The sequence below is a fragment of the Periplaneta americana genome, chromosome 4 (genome assembly GCF_040183065.1).
Source record: "Periplaneta americana isolate PAMFEO1 chromosome 4, P.americana_PAMFEO1_priV1, whole genome shotgun sequence".
Taxonomy (NCBI): domain Eukaryota; kingdom Metazoa; phylum Arthropoda; class Insecta; order Blattodea; family Blattidae; genus Periplaneta; species Periplaneta americana.
Genome location: NC_091120.1, coordinates 181,993,358 through 182,009,240, shown reverse-complemented (window position 1 = coordinate 182,009,240; position 15,883 = coordinate 181,993,358). Strand labels below are relative to the sequence as shown.

General features: G+C 35.1%; 1 protein-coding gene across 3 annotated transcripts in view; it reads left to right on the top strand.

Annotated features, from left to right (window-relative positions):
* LOC138698498 (hexokinase-1-like) overlaps positions 1 to 15,883 on the top strand; it is a 224,401-nt gene that overhangs the window by 171,501 nt on the left and 37,017 nt on the right. For all 3 annotated transcript variants that reach the window (XM_069824465.1, XM_069824467.1, XM_069824466.1), the window contains exon 3: positions 14,467 to 14,620. In XM_069824465.1, coding sequence (XP_069680566.1) covers positions 14,467 to 14,620 — 154 coding nt within the window. The remainder of the gene's footprint in view (positions 1 to 14,466; positions 14,621 to 15,883) is intronic.

Sequence of the window (15,883 nt, the reverse complement as noted above, 5' to 3'; positions counted from 1 at the left end):
GTAGGCCTATTACATGAAATGGCTCAAAATTAGAAATCATATGCCTAATTAAAATAAAAATTAAAACCAATATTATAGTATGCGAAATTGAAGACTTACAGTTTCTTTATAGCGGATTAGAACTAATACGATTTTTTTCCCGGAATAATTTAACATGTTACAGTTTCACGAATATTCTATTCAAGAAGGACATGAAATACTTATATGATTTGGAGTTGGTAAGGATATTGGTTAACGGTTTGGTAAATGTATAATTCAAAGTGTTTAGTAACAACTCAAGATCGTATTTTTCACGGCAAAAGACTGGACAATCATACAGGGTGTTTCAAAAATACGGGGCATAATTTCAGGTATGTATTTCCCACATGTAGACAATCAAAATAGTTCATTACAACATGTGTCCGGAAATGCTTTATTTCCGAGTTATGGCCTTCACAACATTGAAATTCACCGGAACGTTGTTCTTTCCGCAGGTCGTTGCCGTCAAAGGAGACATTAAGAGGGCACTCTGACAGTTCATTCCGAGGCGAAGGTTACATTCAGTGTTGTGTAGGCGTTAGACTGTGCGACATGTATTCAAATCAAGAGTTGTCAGAGGTACACTTCATGTACGGTAAGGCGGACGGCAATGCTGCGCTGGCTCGTCGTTTGTACCAGGAGAGGTACCCACAGCGACAATGTCCAGATCGGAAGATATTTGTACGTCTCCATTACCGTCTGTGCGAGTATGGAAAATTTAACTCTCCTGGTTTGGGAAGGGGACGACCAAGATCTACAACTCCAGAAGTACAGGAGGAGATTCTGGAGGCTGTGAACATGACTCCTCCTATCAGCACACGAAGGGTAGCGTTGCAAGTCAATGTTCCTCATACGACTGTCTGGAGACTGTTGAAAGAGTATCAATTGTATCCTTATCATTTGTAACGTGTATAGGCCCTGTCACCAGCAGATTACCCTGCACGAGTTAGGTTCTGTCAGTGGTTCTTGCAGCAGTGTGGTGTAAATCCGAACTTTCCTGCCTTAGTATTATTTACAGTATGCATTATACAACGCCTACTAAAGAAATTGCAATATTTATTGGGAGTAACTGTGTTTCAATAGCAGAAATCTGCGAATATTGAAAGCTACAGAAAATGAGAGCGTTGTTCTGTCTCCGTTTATCATGGCGATCGCAGACGATTAGGATCGACCTGATTGTAGCAACAAGCGCTCTGTTATGCAAGGCCTCCTGGGTCCGCTAATCTGTGCCGAGCTGTCCTCTCGTAAATCAGGATTGTACAACTTGTGGTTCAAACCCTCGGGCCGTGGCGTAAGAACTCACACTTAGAAGCACTTTAATTAGTTGCTTTTGATACAACAGAGTCTATTCATCCTGCAAGATGTGGTTATAACGGAATTGGGGACGTAGCTGCAACAAGAGCCCTTACTCCAAAATGCTTTTCAGCCATTTCGGGCAAACTAGGAATTCCAATGGAAAAGTCTTTTTTAGAAATATTTATATTAGTGTAAGGCGTAGATAAGGCTCTACATTTAAATATTTTAATGTTTTATTTTCAAAAGGAAAATAGTTTTATGGACACTAAATCTAAGTGGTCTTATTTTGTTTTCCTGACGTTTGCAGCACTTACTCATAGAAAGATCAGCTGTAAATGTATGTTTTTCAAGATGCTATTGTTGAAGAAATATTTTGAGAGCCTGCACTGTTAATTCCAGAGCTCTAGGATCAAGAAATTTTTTACTCTGTACAATATTATTTCTGTAATTTATTTTCAGTGTTTGCATTAATAACAATTGGCAATCTTACAGTTCAAGTGAATATTTATTTTGACTTAGAAATGTCACAGTTGTTTTGAAACGCGAAAAATGAAGGGCATTAACTCATCTGTAACATCCGTGACAAAATGTGTGTAACATCCATGACATGAAAAAAAAAACAGCTATAAAATATTTAGCCTACCGATTATGTTTATGGAAATTAATTGGATACCATGAAATGTGCATAGCTTCCACATGGACGCTTGACGGAATCTTTTCTTTATTTTCTGCACTTATAATCAATTTTATCCAACAACTTTTTTTCTGTAAAATTATATTGATCTTCTAAATTGACTCTAATAATAAAAGTTGACAAAAGTCATTTCATTTTGAATATATAGAGTTTGAAAATAGTAAAAATGTAACGTCCATGACAACTGGAATGGCTGTTTTTTTTTTTTTTAGTTAAATTTCTCATAGCAGTGCACTAAATGTACTAACCAATGAACAAAAAAAACTGCTTGAGAAGTAGACTAGTGTGTTATTTATAGAATACGAGTTGAACAGAAACGCTCAAAGATTTTTAATCTATTGTTATACCTCTAGACCGAAGGATTGCGACTTCAAATCAGGTCTTGGTCGATGGGTTTTTCAGGACGCAGAAATCCGGAGCGCTAGGCCTTTGAGAGGAATTTTAAGCCATTCGTCCCGTATCGGAGTTTTCCGGCACGCTAAAGACCTTCAAGCCTGAATTAGAGCTGAATTTTTCCACTTCATCCTAATACCACAGTTGCATATTAGGTGGCTTTGAGGCGATGAGTTTACCATTTGTTTCTCTGCCCTTGTCGCCAATGAGTGTAACTAAATTCCTTGTAGGTACTGAAACCGCCTCTAGGGGCACCTATGTTCTGACATCGAAACAATGAGTTAAATACGAGTACATACAGTATACATAGTCTACAGTAATATGAACCCCGTTTCCGGAGAAAATGTTTTAAATTAAAAATAAAATTAAGCAGTGTGTAATCTTTATAAAACTGTTATTTATTTGTTTGGAATAAAATACAATAATAGTATTAATATAATCATGAACGTTTTTTTTTTTTTTTTTTTTTTTTTTTGAACTTGAGGTATTTGTCAAACAAAATAGTAAATCAGGAAAGGTTAAAATTATTTTAGAAACAAAATAACAAATCATGAAACGACGTAGCACATCACGAACATGTTGAGTATAAAAAAATGTTTTTCAAACGAGGTAGAACAATTTTTGTTTGCTTTCCACTTCTACCTACGGAAATATGTGTCTAACATCCTTAACTTGCTTTTCTTTTCTGGAACTCGAAGTTCTGATTAAAGATTCAGCATTTAAGAGCAATTTTTTCTGCTTGTCCATTCTGTCGTCTGGGGTTTTCTGTCTTTTTTCAAGTATTTTTATTAAAATATTTTACTTTTACCCCTTTACTTTCTGAATTAATTTATTGTACATCTATGTAACATTTTGCATTGCTTACTAATGATACTCAACAATGAATAGGCCTATGTTCTGTAGATAAAGGGCCCTTAACATTCATTAAAATAAACCGTTTTGCTAGCATTACTGTTCAGAATTTCTCCACGACACTCGGTTAGTCTATCAGAGAAACTATGGAGAATCTATCTATATATTTTCCGGAAAAGGGTCCATGGGGCTGAAACTCTTATTGCAGCAACGTTCTAAATTGAAGACCTGAATTATCGACGAACGTCCCAAGCCATTGAAGTAAATTGTTCAGGAGAGTAAGAAAATTACACAGGCTTGCAATATAAGAGTATTGAAATAAATATTTGATTAGAAAAAAACAGACTTAGAGTCGGACTTGGAATATTCTTTTTTTTTTTTTATAGGATGATAGCATAGACGTTGCATTTGACGAGAAGAACTAGATTTGAACGAGACTTTAGATTTCTCATTAGCAATTTCCCAACTAAACTCTCATTAAAAAAATCAGATTTAGTCGGAAAATAATCAAGTTGGCAACACTGCACTAGACACATCATTGACTGGAGTGAACAAATTCACAGATCTCACCAATATCTAATGGTATTTTAAACATCTGACACTGTAACTACTGTATAAAATGTTACATTTAAGTGACGATCATTGGGCTCGCCAGTTTGGACAGTCCTGAAGGAATGTACATCGCATGCCGGGAACAATTACTATTATTGCAATTGCATCGTGGTACGTAATATGCAGTGATGTAGGAGGAACTCTGACCGTCCCTAGTATTGCAATGGGTCAATCAGATTTTGTTACATAATTGAGAAAGAAGGTACTTGCTAGAGATGAACTACAACGTATCTATCAAGAGATATACAGAGGTTTAAGCAAAATTACTTGACGTGTTCATATTGAATTATTGTAGGCCTAATGTAAGTTTAAAAAGACTTAAAAGTTCGTTAAATGAAACGAAATACTTCATCTCTCAATAACTTTCGATTTCAATATAAATTATTTTTTAAAAAGTCATTTGTTTTTGAATACGATGTATTTACTGAATCTTTATCCCGTTATGGCAGGTTTAGTTTTTACTTCAAATGTTTCCAAACATTTGTATTAATACCACGAATCTCAAAATACATTTAAACACTTTATTGACTGGCGTCTAAACACCTAATAAGACATACTCCATAGACATTTGTACAATTTTAGCGTAAACCAATATTATAAAGCTCAGGTGTTATAAAAAATAATAAAATTGACAGCTACTTACAAGCAAACATTCTCATGAGCAGATTTAAAAAGTTATTTTTTTACACCATGTTAATAATGTCAAAACAAGTGCTTATACATATTTTGGACACTCGAGCACAATTACGAGGGCCATGAAAAAAGAAGTTTTCCTGGGACCGTTTACAGAAAAAAACAATTTCATTGGAAAAATTTACTGGAACAGATACAACAACATCTGAGATATTTTTCAACATATTCCCCACTGAAACTGAGACATTTGTCATACCGTGGGATAGACAGAGAGGTGTAGACGGCTGTCACACATTGGTTCCGATCCCAGGTGGAAGACTTCTAAGACACAGGGATATAAAAGTTGATCCCATGGTATAACAAATGTCTCAGTTCTAGTGGGGAATATGTTGAAAAATAGCTCAACAGTTGCTGTATCTGTTCCAATAAATCTCTTCATGAAGTTGTGTTTTCTTTCTGTGAACATCTCCAGGAAAACTTATTTTTACGGCCCTCGTAATTGCTCTCGAGTGGCCAAAATGTGTATGAGCACTTGTTTTGACATTATTAACACGGTGAAAGAAAAAACATTACTTTTTATCTGCACCCATGAAAATGTTTGGTTGTTAGTTTTAGCATACTATACTGCATTCTATATTTAAGTATAAATGTGTGTGAGTGCGATCACTTTTCGGCAGATGCATAGGTGCTACAGTGCGATCGAAAAGTCCCTCCGCAGCTCCATTAGTTCTAGTAACCCTTTAGAAAGTTGGCACTCCTCCGTTCATTCCGGTTTGACAACCTCACACCTTCAGACCATCATATGCTTAGCGGCCAGTGCTGCCACTTGAATTCTCTGCCTAGTGTATCCTCGGCTACACAAGCACTGCGGAGAGACTTCTCGATCGCACTGTATTATGCTGCATATATTTACATAGAAGAAAAACATAGGAAATACAAAGAGAACAGGGTGAAGGCAAGGAGAGTGAAGAGAAGACAGAAAAGAGGAAGACAAGGAGAACAAGGGAAAGACAAGAATAGACCTAAAAAAGGGGAGGCAAGAAGGACAAGGAGAAGGTAAGGAGAACAAGGGGAAGGCAAGGAGAACAAGGGAAAGACAAGGAGAGAGGGAAGTGAAGACAGAAAGGGGGAAGGCAAGGATAGGCCTAACAAGGGGATGGCAAGGGTAACGAGAGGAAGGTAAGGAGAACAAGAGGAAGACAATAAGAACAAGGTGAATGTAAGGAGAACAAGGAGAATGCAAGGAAAAGAACGGGAGACAGGGATAACAAGGGGGGGGAAAGGAGAACAAGGGGGAAAAAAGGGGGGAAAGGGGAACAAACAGAACAAGGGGAATGCAGGGAAAACAAAGGGAGACAGGAATAACAAGAGGAAGACAAGGAGAACAAGGGGAATACACAGGAAAACGGGGGATACAAGGAGAATAAGGGGAAGACAGGGACGAAAAGAGTATGACAAGGAGAGCAAGGGGAATACAAAGATGTCAACAAGCATGTATCCCAACTTAAGTGAGCGAATAGGAGAGGCATGGATTCATTTCTGCAACTAGGTATTTACAGAAGTACATCGGTTAAATGGTCGTGACAACTTCATCCTATTGCTAAATTTTGTATTACAGTACATCGCTTTGCATCGGTAGAATTCATGATGTGTAATTTCTATCAACACTGCCTCTGTACTTTTTTCAGTATACATCGAACAGAGCGTTACGAGTGTTCCACAGGCTGTCGGACATGCTATTTATATGCAGGTGGAATTTCAACTATCATAAGTAAGGGTTAAGATTTCTTCCACGAACATTTCACCTGTAAGTGAGGTAGCGGAGCAGTGCGCCTTGGTGGCGATACTACTTCTCCTGCACTTCTGTTGTACTTGTTCTCTATACCACAGGCGTTCCCTTTTCGTGGTGGTTGATTTTCTTATTTGAAATTTCATTAATGGGTAAAGACCTTCCCGGAAAACGGGTCTAACATCAAATTGAAATGTGCGGCTTACGTGAAAAAAGTAATTTTTAAGCACTCATTTATAACAATAAATTATTGCATTTAACAGCTGAATAAACTTGTATCTTTGATTAATTAAATGGTTCTACTAGTAAATGTAGAGTGTAAACGATATGAACTGCTAAAATAATACAGACAGTATATATTGGTCTACTAAACAAAATATCGACTGGAATTTAATCATTTCTTGTACTTCTATTTTTAATTTGTAAATTGCCATTTTTTAAAGATTGATAGTAGTGTAAATAATTGTTTGCATTTCGACTGAACGTGAATACCATTGCCAATGACTTTGCGCCCAATACATACCAATATACAGGGACATCACTTTATTTTTACCAACATTTTTAACATTAACATGGCTATACTCGGAAACACTGTTACCCCCTTCCATTACAGGAGTTTGGAATTGCTAGTGCAATATGTAAACAAATCATTTTACTAGCTATAGGAGGAGAGAAAAGTAGTGTATCCATTTATATTGATATTATGTTTTATTTAACGACGCTCGCAACTGCAGAGGTTATATCAGCGTCGCCGGATGTGCCGGAATTTTGTCCCGCAGGAGTTCTTTTACAATCCAGTAAATCTACTGACATGAGCCTGGCGCATTTAAGCACACTTAAATGCCATCGACCTGGCCCGGGATCGAACCCGCAACCTTGGGCATAGAAGGCCAGTGCTATACCAACTCGCCAACCAGGTCGACGTATCCATTTATGTTACAGGGAAATACAGTATTATGATTTTCAGTTTGATCATTACTTTTACGGTATTTTATCAAAAAACAGTAGAGTAGTAACATTTTTTTTTCACAAACTCAACTCTTCAGGCGGTTATATTCATTATGTAATGTCTACTTTATTCAGCATATTACTGTTTATTATATATTCCTTTATTGGTAAATGATCTTTATATTAATAATTTATTTTATAACCTAATTTATTTCTGAGAATTTTGTGAGCACTTCCGTAAGAAACCCCAATTTCTATAGCTGACTTCTTGACTGACTTATTAGGACTTCCCTGCATCCTTTCTTTAGCATCTTCTTCAGCATCTTCTGTCACCTTTATTGGCCATCTTACACTTTTCTTCCTTTCTGTACACTCTGTTGCTCTAAATTTATCTACCAGATTAATGACATTTCTACGAAAATATTCCGTAATAACGTAATAGGGAAGTTGTGAAAAAAACTATTGTTCACATTCGGTTAAATTGTAATATTCCAGTTTCCATCATCGTCCTTTATACCTACAAACAGTAAAACAAAACTCTCGTTTAATTAATGCTGTTAAGTACCGTACCATATTATAGAGTACCGTACTTTCGGTAACTCTAATCTTCACTTGTGCTCAGTCCACACAGATAAATTCAGTTATGATACACACCATACCTGTGTGAAAATAAACTTCAATAATATAAGCTCTTTCTTCTATAGAAAACGCAACATATTTCTGAAACACACTGTACTCTGTACTGTTTACTTCACTGCTAGCAATAGCGGCCGTAAGTTTGTGTGACTGACGTTAGCAAGGACATTAGTGAAAGGGGTGGAAGTCAAATACATTTAGAAATGCAGGTACAATAAAAATTGAAGTAAAAATAAAATGATGTCCCTGTACAACAGAGGCATCACAGAGTAACAGATAACTGCTTTAGCGTACGTATCGGGCAAAGTAAATAATGACATTGGGAATTAAATAAAATGATTTTACCAAAACATGCTATGAAATATTTCATATAAAAGTTTTTTTTCTCAAAAAGAAAGCAAAAAACGAGTAGAATTTAATTAAACATGTTTGTTTCAAATATCTCAAAGAATAACCCATTGAAATTGACATAGGATTCACTCTGTATAATCAGTCACAGAGCAATAGTTTGGTATCTTGCTTTGTATTTTCTATCGGTCCAGGGAAAGTGAAATGGAGAGTTAAGGGATAGTCGGCGATGACTCTCTTCAGTTATAATGCCCAGGCCTGGTCTAATACATGTGATTCTCCTTGGGAATTTGCCTCTTGAAAAGTTCTGTTGCTAATTTCTCGTGATTTCTGTTTGTATCTCTATCGGTCCAGGGAAAGTGAAATGGAGAGTTAAGGGATAGTCGGCGATGACTCTCTTCAGTTATAATGCCCAGGCCTGGTCTAATACATGTGATTCTCCTTGGGAATTTGCCTCTTGAAAAGTTCTGTTGCTAATTTCTCGTGATTTCTGTTTGTATCTTCTATCGGTCCAGGGAAAGTGAAATGGAGAGTTAAGGGATAGTCGGCGATGACTCTCTTCAGTTATAATGCCCAGGCCTGGTCTAATACATGTGATTCTCCTTGGGAATTTGCCTCTTGAAAAGTTCTGTTGCTAATTTCTCGTGATTTCTGTTTGTATCTTCTATCGGTCCAGGGAAAGTGAAATGGAGAGTTAAGGGATAGTCGGCGATGACTCTCTTCAGTTATAATGCCCAGGCCTGGTCTAATACATGTGATTCTCCTTGGGAATTTGCCTCTTGAAAAGTTCTGTTGCTAATTTCTCGTGATTTCTGTTTGTATCTTCTATCGGTCCAGGGAAAGTGAAATGGAGAGTTAAGGGATAGTCGGCGATGACTCTCTTCAGTTATAATGCCCAGGCCTGGTCTAATACATGTGATTCTCCTTGGGAATTTGCCTCTTGAAAAGTTCTGTTGCTAATTTCTCGTGATTTCTGTTTGTATCTTCTATCGGTCCAGGGAAAGTGAAATGGAGAGTTAAGGGATAGTCGGCGATGACTCTCTTCAGTTATAATGCCCAGGCCTGGTCTAATACATGTGATTCTCCTTGGGAATTTGCCTCTTGAAAAGTTCTGTTGCTAATTTCTCGTGATTTCTGTTTGTATCTTCTATCGGTCCAGGGAAAGTGAAATGGAGAGTTAAGGGATAGTCGGCGATGACTCTCTTCAGTTATAATGCCCAGGCCTGGTCTAATACATGTGATTCTCCTTGGGAATTTGCCTCTTGAAAAGTTCTGTTGCTAATTTCTCGTGATTTCTGTTTAGTTTTAATACTTCTTCACATTTCCCTTCCCCGTTTAGAGCGAGACTCACTAGTACTCGTAGATAAAGGGAACAATTAGCTAACCATTTTGAACACCAGTGTTTGAAAATGAATGAATTCACAAGTCGAGAGAATGCTTCTATTCTTGACAGACCCCGCGAAATCTGAGAAACTTGGTCAAGCGGCTCGACTTCGGTCACGTGCATATTGGTAATATGCACCGTCACTGTCGATTGGAACTTGTGCCGCTCTTGCTGTTGAGATATGAAGGTCAGACCGTGACCTTGTGAGGATGAACATTGGGGGCCAAGGTCAACTTCTGCTTTAGCGTACAGTGACGATTTGGTAAAAAGGGGAGGGGGCAGAGCGGAAGTTGTGCTGTATTGCCATAGTCTGGTTCGTAAACTTCGCAAATTTCCCGGATGTTCGGCACCCGACAAAATGAATATTTCAGACAATGTATAGTCCAATAGCAAACAAGAATTAGAAGTCGGTTTCCAAAATAATGACCGCTGTTGTAGCAGATCTGCTAGTGGTTATTTTTTAACGTGAAACGTTTAAGTGGGCGTCTGTTCGGGAAGTGTCCGTTACCATTTCTGTAAAACGACTACGCGCACATTGCTCCTTAGCGGGAGCACGCCGATGCGATCAGCAACATATTATTACTCCTTAGCGGCAGGTAGCCGATGCAAGATGCAACATTATAGAAGGTTACAAATAAAATAACTCTTAATAATGAAACATAATTTAATTTAATCTTAATTAATGCGCTTAGGTACCCTACTTATTTACAGCCGAACCATTTTAACTGTGATTAAATGATGATCAATCAACATTGAGACAGTGTTTATTTATTTTTATTTACTTATTTATTTTATTTATTTATTTACAAGAAATTTGGAATATGATTTAAAGAAGGTCATTACTTTATCAATATTGAAGCAATATTTATTTATTTGTTACTTATTTATTGACGAGAAAATATTTATTTATTTACGAGAAAATATTTATTTATTTATTTATTTATTTACAACCGAGAAATTTGGAATATGGCTTAAAGAAGGTCATTACTTTATCAATATTGAAGCAATGTTTATTTATTTATTTATTACATATTTATTGACGGGAGAATATTTATTTATTTGTTTATTTATTTATTTATTTATTTATTTATTTATTGGCGGGAGAATATTTATTTATTTACGAGAGAATATTTATTTATTTATTTATTTATTTATTTATTGACGAGCGGATATTTATTTATTTAATTGACGAGAGAATATTTATTTATTTATTTATTTATTTACCTATTTATTTACTAGCCGTACCCGTGCGCTCCGCTGCACCCGTTAGAAATAAATATAAAGTAATTACCAGGGAACGGATTTATATGGACTAAAAATATATGAAATATGTAAATATATATGTAGTTATTTTTACCAAAATATGGAATTAAATATGGATTTTTACCAAAATATGGAATTAAATATGGACTTAAAATTATAAAAAAATGACTATGTACGTTAAATATTGGTACATTTTAATCAAACTAAACAAAAAATATAATGGACGTACCTTATCTTCCAATGTAGTTTCAACAAAACACAATTTTTATTGTCTGTTACCATAACAATAGGTTACAAACATTTCTTTCAAGTGCTGAAAAGTGAATCTTCTTCTATTGTCTCTGAGGATAGATTTATACTGACTAAAAGAGCGTTCGACGTCACAAGAAGTAACTGGTACATAATTCAATTTCACAATGTCTGCTGGGGATAAGTCCAAGTTAATCTTCACTGTTGATTCACCACTCATCACAGCAACAACCTTTTGTAGTTCTTCATATCCAGGGTTTTTTGAAAGTACAGTGTCCACCTTAGCTCTTACTGCATCTGCAACTTTACCTCTACCACGATTCAGTTGTTCCACAGTACTATTTATAATTTCAAAACTTTCAGATAGTGAAAGGTGCCTATTTTGGAGACTTTTGAGCGTTTTTATGATGCATGAAAATGTATGCTGAATGTGAGCTAAGTCATTCTTCACACTTATGTCACAGGTAACTGTTTTCGCAGTATCAATTGAGACTGCATCTTCAGAGTCCAATGCAAGGAGAACATTGTTAATAGAGTCTATATGTTCGGCATAATATTCAACTGCTTCTAGCCATGTACCCCATCTAGTTAAAATTGGCTTTGGTGGCAATGGAATTTCAGGGTACATTTCTTTCAACACGTTAACTCTACTGGGAGCTTTGAGAAATACTTTTTTCACTGATGAAATCAACAAATCTACTTTAGGGAAATTGTCTCTGACCACTTCTGCCACACGATGAAATGCATGCGCCACACAAGTAAAATGAGTCAATTTAGGATATACAACAGATAATGCTTGTCCAGCTTTGACCATATAAGGGGCAGCATCGCTAATAAAGAATAACACATTATCGTACATAATACCCTTTGGCCACAGGATACCCATAGCTTCGTTGAACAGTTTAACTATAGTTTTGTTATTGCACTTTTCTAGAACATCACAATGTAAAAGAATTCGTTCAGAATATTGTTCACTTAACAAACCGATAACTACATTACCAACAAGTCTACCTTCTTTGTCGGGAGTCTCATCAATGGAAACCCAAATTGAACTATCTTTAATTTCATCTCTTATCTTCTGTATTGTCTCATCGTAGATGGATGGAGCATACGTCTTCCTAAGTGTTGACTCATCCGGGATTGTATGTTGAGTATATTTTTCAAGGAATTCCCTGAAGACCTTATTCTTTAGTTTGTAGAGAGGAATATCAGCAGAGATGAGAGAACGGCACAGGTCGATGTTAAACTCAGATCTTACATTCGATGTTGTTGGTTGTGTTAAAAACAATTGTCTCTGCTTGGAATTTAGTTGTTTGTTGGCCTGATGTTTACTAGTTGTAATGTGTTGTTGCACCAGGAACTTTTGTGTAGATGATACTGCACACTGACACAAATTACAAAATAATATTTTATTGTCAGTTGATAAACCATCTTCTTTAAATTCTGAAATGTAACTTGTTAGTTTTGATTTTAAATTGACTGAATGACGTACTTTTGGCATATTTACCGTCTTTATAGTATGATTTACAAAACTGAACCTATGTGTACTCTGACTGGCATTTAACTGTTGAGCTGCACAACTGAAGTCTGTTAAAAATTTTAAATTAAATTAATACAGTTTTGTAACTTACTTTCCCATTGTTGATAGGACTGCTAATTTTCAAATAACTCTGATGTTAAAGGGATTACTGAACATGTGTTTAAATCTCTATTGTTGAAATGTATTTTTAAAAGTTAATGGAATTTTGTTTTGTTTTATTGTTAAACCTAATATAATATGGACTGTTTTATATGAAATATGGAAAATATATGGAAATTAACGAAAATATGTACTAAACTCTAAAATATGGAAAAATATGGAAAATAAAAGTAGGATTTTTCAACCCTACACATTGTGAAACATAAAGATAATGCAAAATATAAATTATATTAGCTTTATAAGTAAATATGTATTTACATATAAATCCTTTCCCTGGTAATTACATAATTAAAATAGGACATTTGATCTAGGGAACATTCGTGTTTGATAGAAGGATAAATCGTTTGTTAGGCCTATGTTACTAAATTTAAATTGTATTAAAAAAATTAAAATGCGATCATTTTGATCCAGAGGTCATTCAGTTGGTCATACAAATTATTTTAGGAAATGCAGGAAACGAATGTACAGAATAGCCTATAACGTTTTCTGTGCATAAGAAGCTATTTTAATCTTACCTGTCCTCGATTCACTCAGAAGTTACTGTAATAATATTATAGCATTATGTCCATCTAGAGAAACTTTCCAATGGTGAATTAGGCCTAATAATTAATTATACAAATCGGTTAATTTAGCTTCCGATATTACTTCATACAAACACAGAAACATTCTCTGTAGGCTGTGTTTCATAGCTTTCGATTGTTGTTGTCCAAGGCCCCTTATAGACGAAGTCATTTGTTTTTTATTTCATTACACCGCCTTAGATGGCGTTGTTATTGTAATTTTAAAACTCATTTATCTCATTAAATATCAGTCCTATCAAAATTTTGCATAGGATAAAACTTATCGGAAATTATTTTTAAAGAAACTTTTGTTATGTAACATTTTTCATGAAAATTAATAATAAGGGAGATATTTCGATTTATTTCATTCAAGCCCCCTTATAACCGCCCTTTTAAATAAAATATTTTGAATGCCATATAGCCTAAATTCTAAGTTACAACGAACTTAATTTATATTCCAATTTTCATATAAATCGGTTCAGCCATTATCGCGTGAAAAGGTAACAAACATCCAGACAGACAGACACATAAACAAAATTTTCAAAAAAGCGATTTTCGGTTTCAGGACGGTTAATTATATATGTTAAGACCAATTATTTTTGGAAAATCGAAAATTACCAGAAAAATTTCGCCTACAGATTTATTATTAGTATAGATTTATTGACGAGAGAATATTGATTTATTTACAACCGAGAAATTTTGAATATGATTTAAAGGTTATTACTTTATCAATACTGAATCAATGTTTACTTATTTATTACTTATTTTTACTTTTCTGTTTGTTTGTTTATTTATTTATTTATTATTAATTTATTTCTTTATTAATTCATTCAGTTATTTATTTATAGGCCTACACGAAAACATTCCAAATGTCATTTTAACGGTATTTCGCCTTTTAGATACTTCCATTAACAGTTTCATCGTCACAGATTACATTTTATCCTCGTCTGAAGCAGGAATTTTTCATATGTTTGTAATGTCGGGGAAAAAATCCAGTTACGTTAAATATTTGAAGACATTACCATCTCGTTGAATCGTAGTTTGCATTTGTTATGTTACTCATAATTTTAAGATCGTTTTGTTTGTTTGCAGGTGGAGGCTGCCCTCAGCAGGATCCAGTTATCGGGGGCGAAAGTGATGCGGATCAAGGAAGTGTTCCTGAACGAGATGGAGCTGGGCATCCACGAGAAAGAGTCCTCTCTGCAGATGGAGAACACGTACATCCCCGAGTTGCCCGATGGAACAGGTACAAGCCGAAAACTGCTTAAGGGGAGAGGATGGTATTTTTAAAACTATTTTCATATTTGATGTAAAATATATATTTTTTGTATGTAGAGAGCTCATAGCTGTGGCAACTAAACCAAATAAAAATATTTTGAAAAAAAAAAATTATTTGGGGACCCAAATTTGAACAAATATACCCAATGCAGGATTGTACTAAAACCGATATATCTAAACCGTTTTTAAAGATAAATTCAAACAGTTTTATGCAATGTATTTGCAAAAGCATGTTCTACAAATTGTCTGTAACAAAATTTAGATATTAGTCCCTACGTTTATAAAATAAACAATTAAAATTTAATAACAATTTTCTGATTTCCTTTCTTGCAAACAAACGGACGTATTTTTAAAATGAAATCAATTAACAAAATTCTGTTACAGAGAAAAGTTTCCTAATAGTCTAAAGAATGCGTGTTCTAAATTTCTTGCATGCATCTTTAATGGTTCAGAAATTATATCCATTTTTGTCTGGCAAAAAAAAAAAAAGGTTACTGGAAACCGATAAAAGCGGGCGACTGATTTAAAAATCCATAGCGCAGGAAGTTTAAAAATGACGTCTCAACATCCGATAAGGGCACAAATACCCACAAAATGTTATGCAATGCATTCCACACATATCAAAGGGTATTTTAAAGAATATTTTTTTATTTAGTTTACCGGAAACAACAATAAAAGTGGGCGAATGATTTAAAAATCCATAACGCAGGAAGTTTAAATATGGCGACTCAACATCCGATAAGGGCACAAATACCCGCAAAATGTTATGCTATGCATTCCACACATATCACAGAGTATTTAAAAGATTTTTTTTTGTAAATTTACTCATTTTTTCACCAAAAAATACCATCCTCTTCCCTTAATTATCTTTCTATTCTCACAATTAAACTTAAGAAGTTTTCGCTTTCTCCACCCCGAATTCCCCGGATAGTCAGATCGGATAGAACTAAGACTTCTGATAAAGAGGTACGCACAATATACCGATTGACAATGAAGTGTTCAGAGTTAATCTGACCCGCCTTGAGTTACATTCACAAAACAACATTAAACAGGAAACTGTATTACTTAAAACAGAATCCAATCAAGGAACAAATAAAAATCAAGAAAATTATATGCACACATTGAGGATTTCAGCAAGTAAATAGCAAATAGATGGTGAAGTGGATCGGGCGATTACGAAAACGCCGTTGAAGCGGTCCTAGACGATGAATATTATTGCACAAAAACTTTA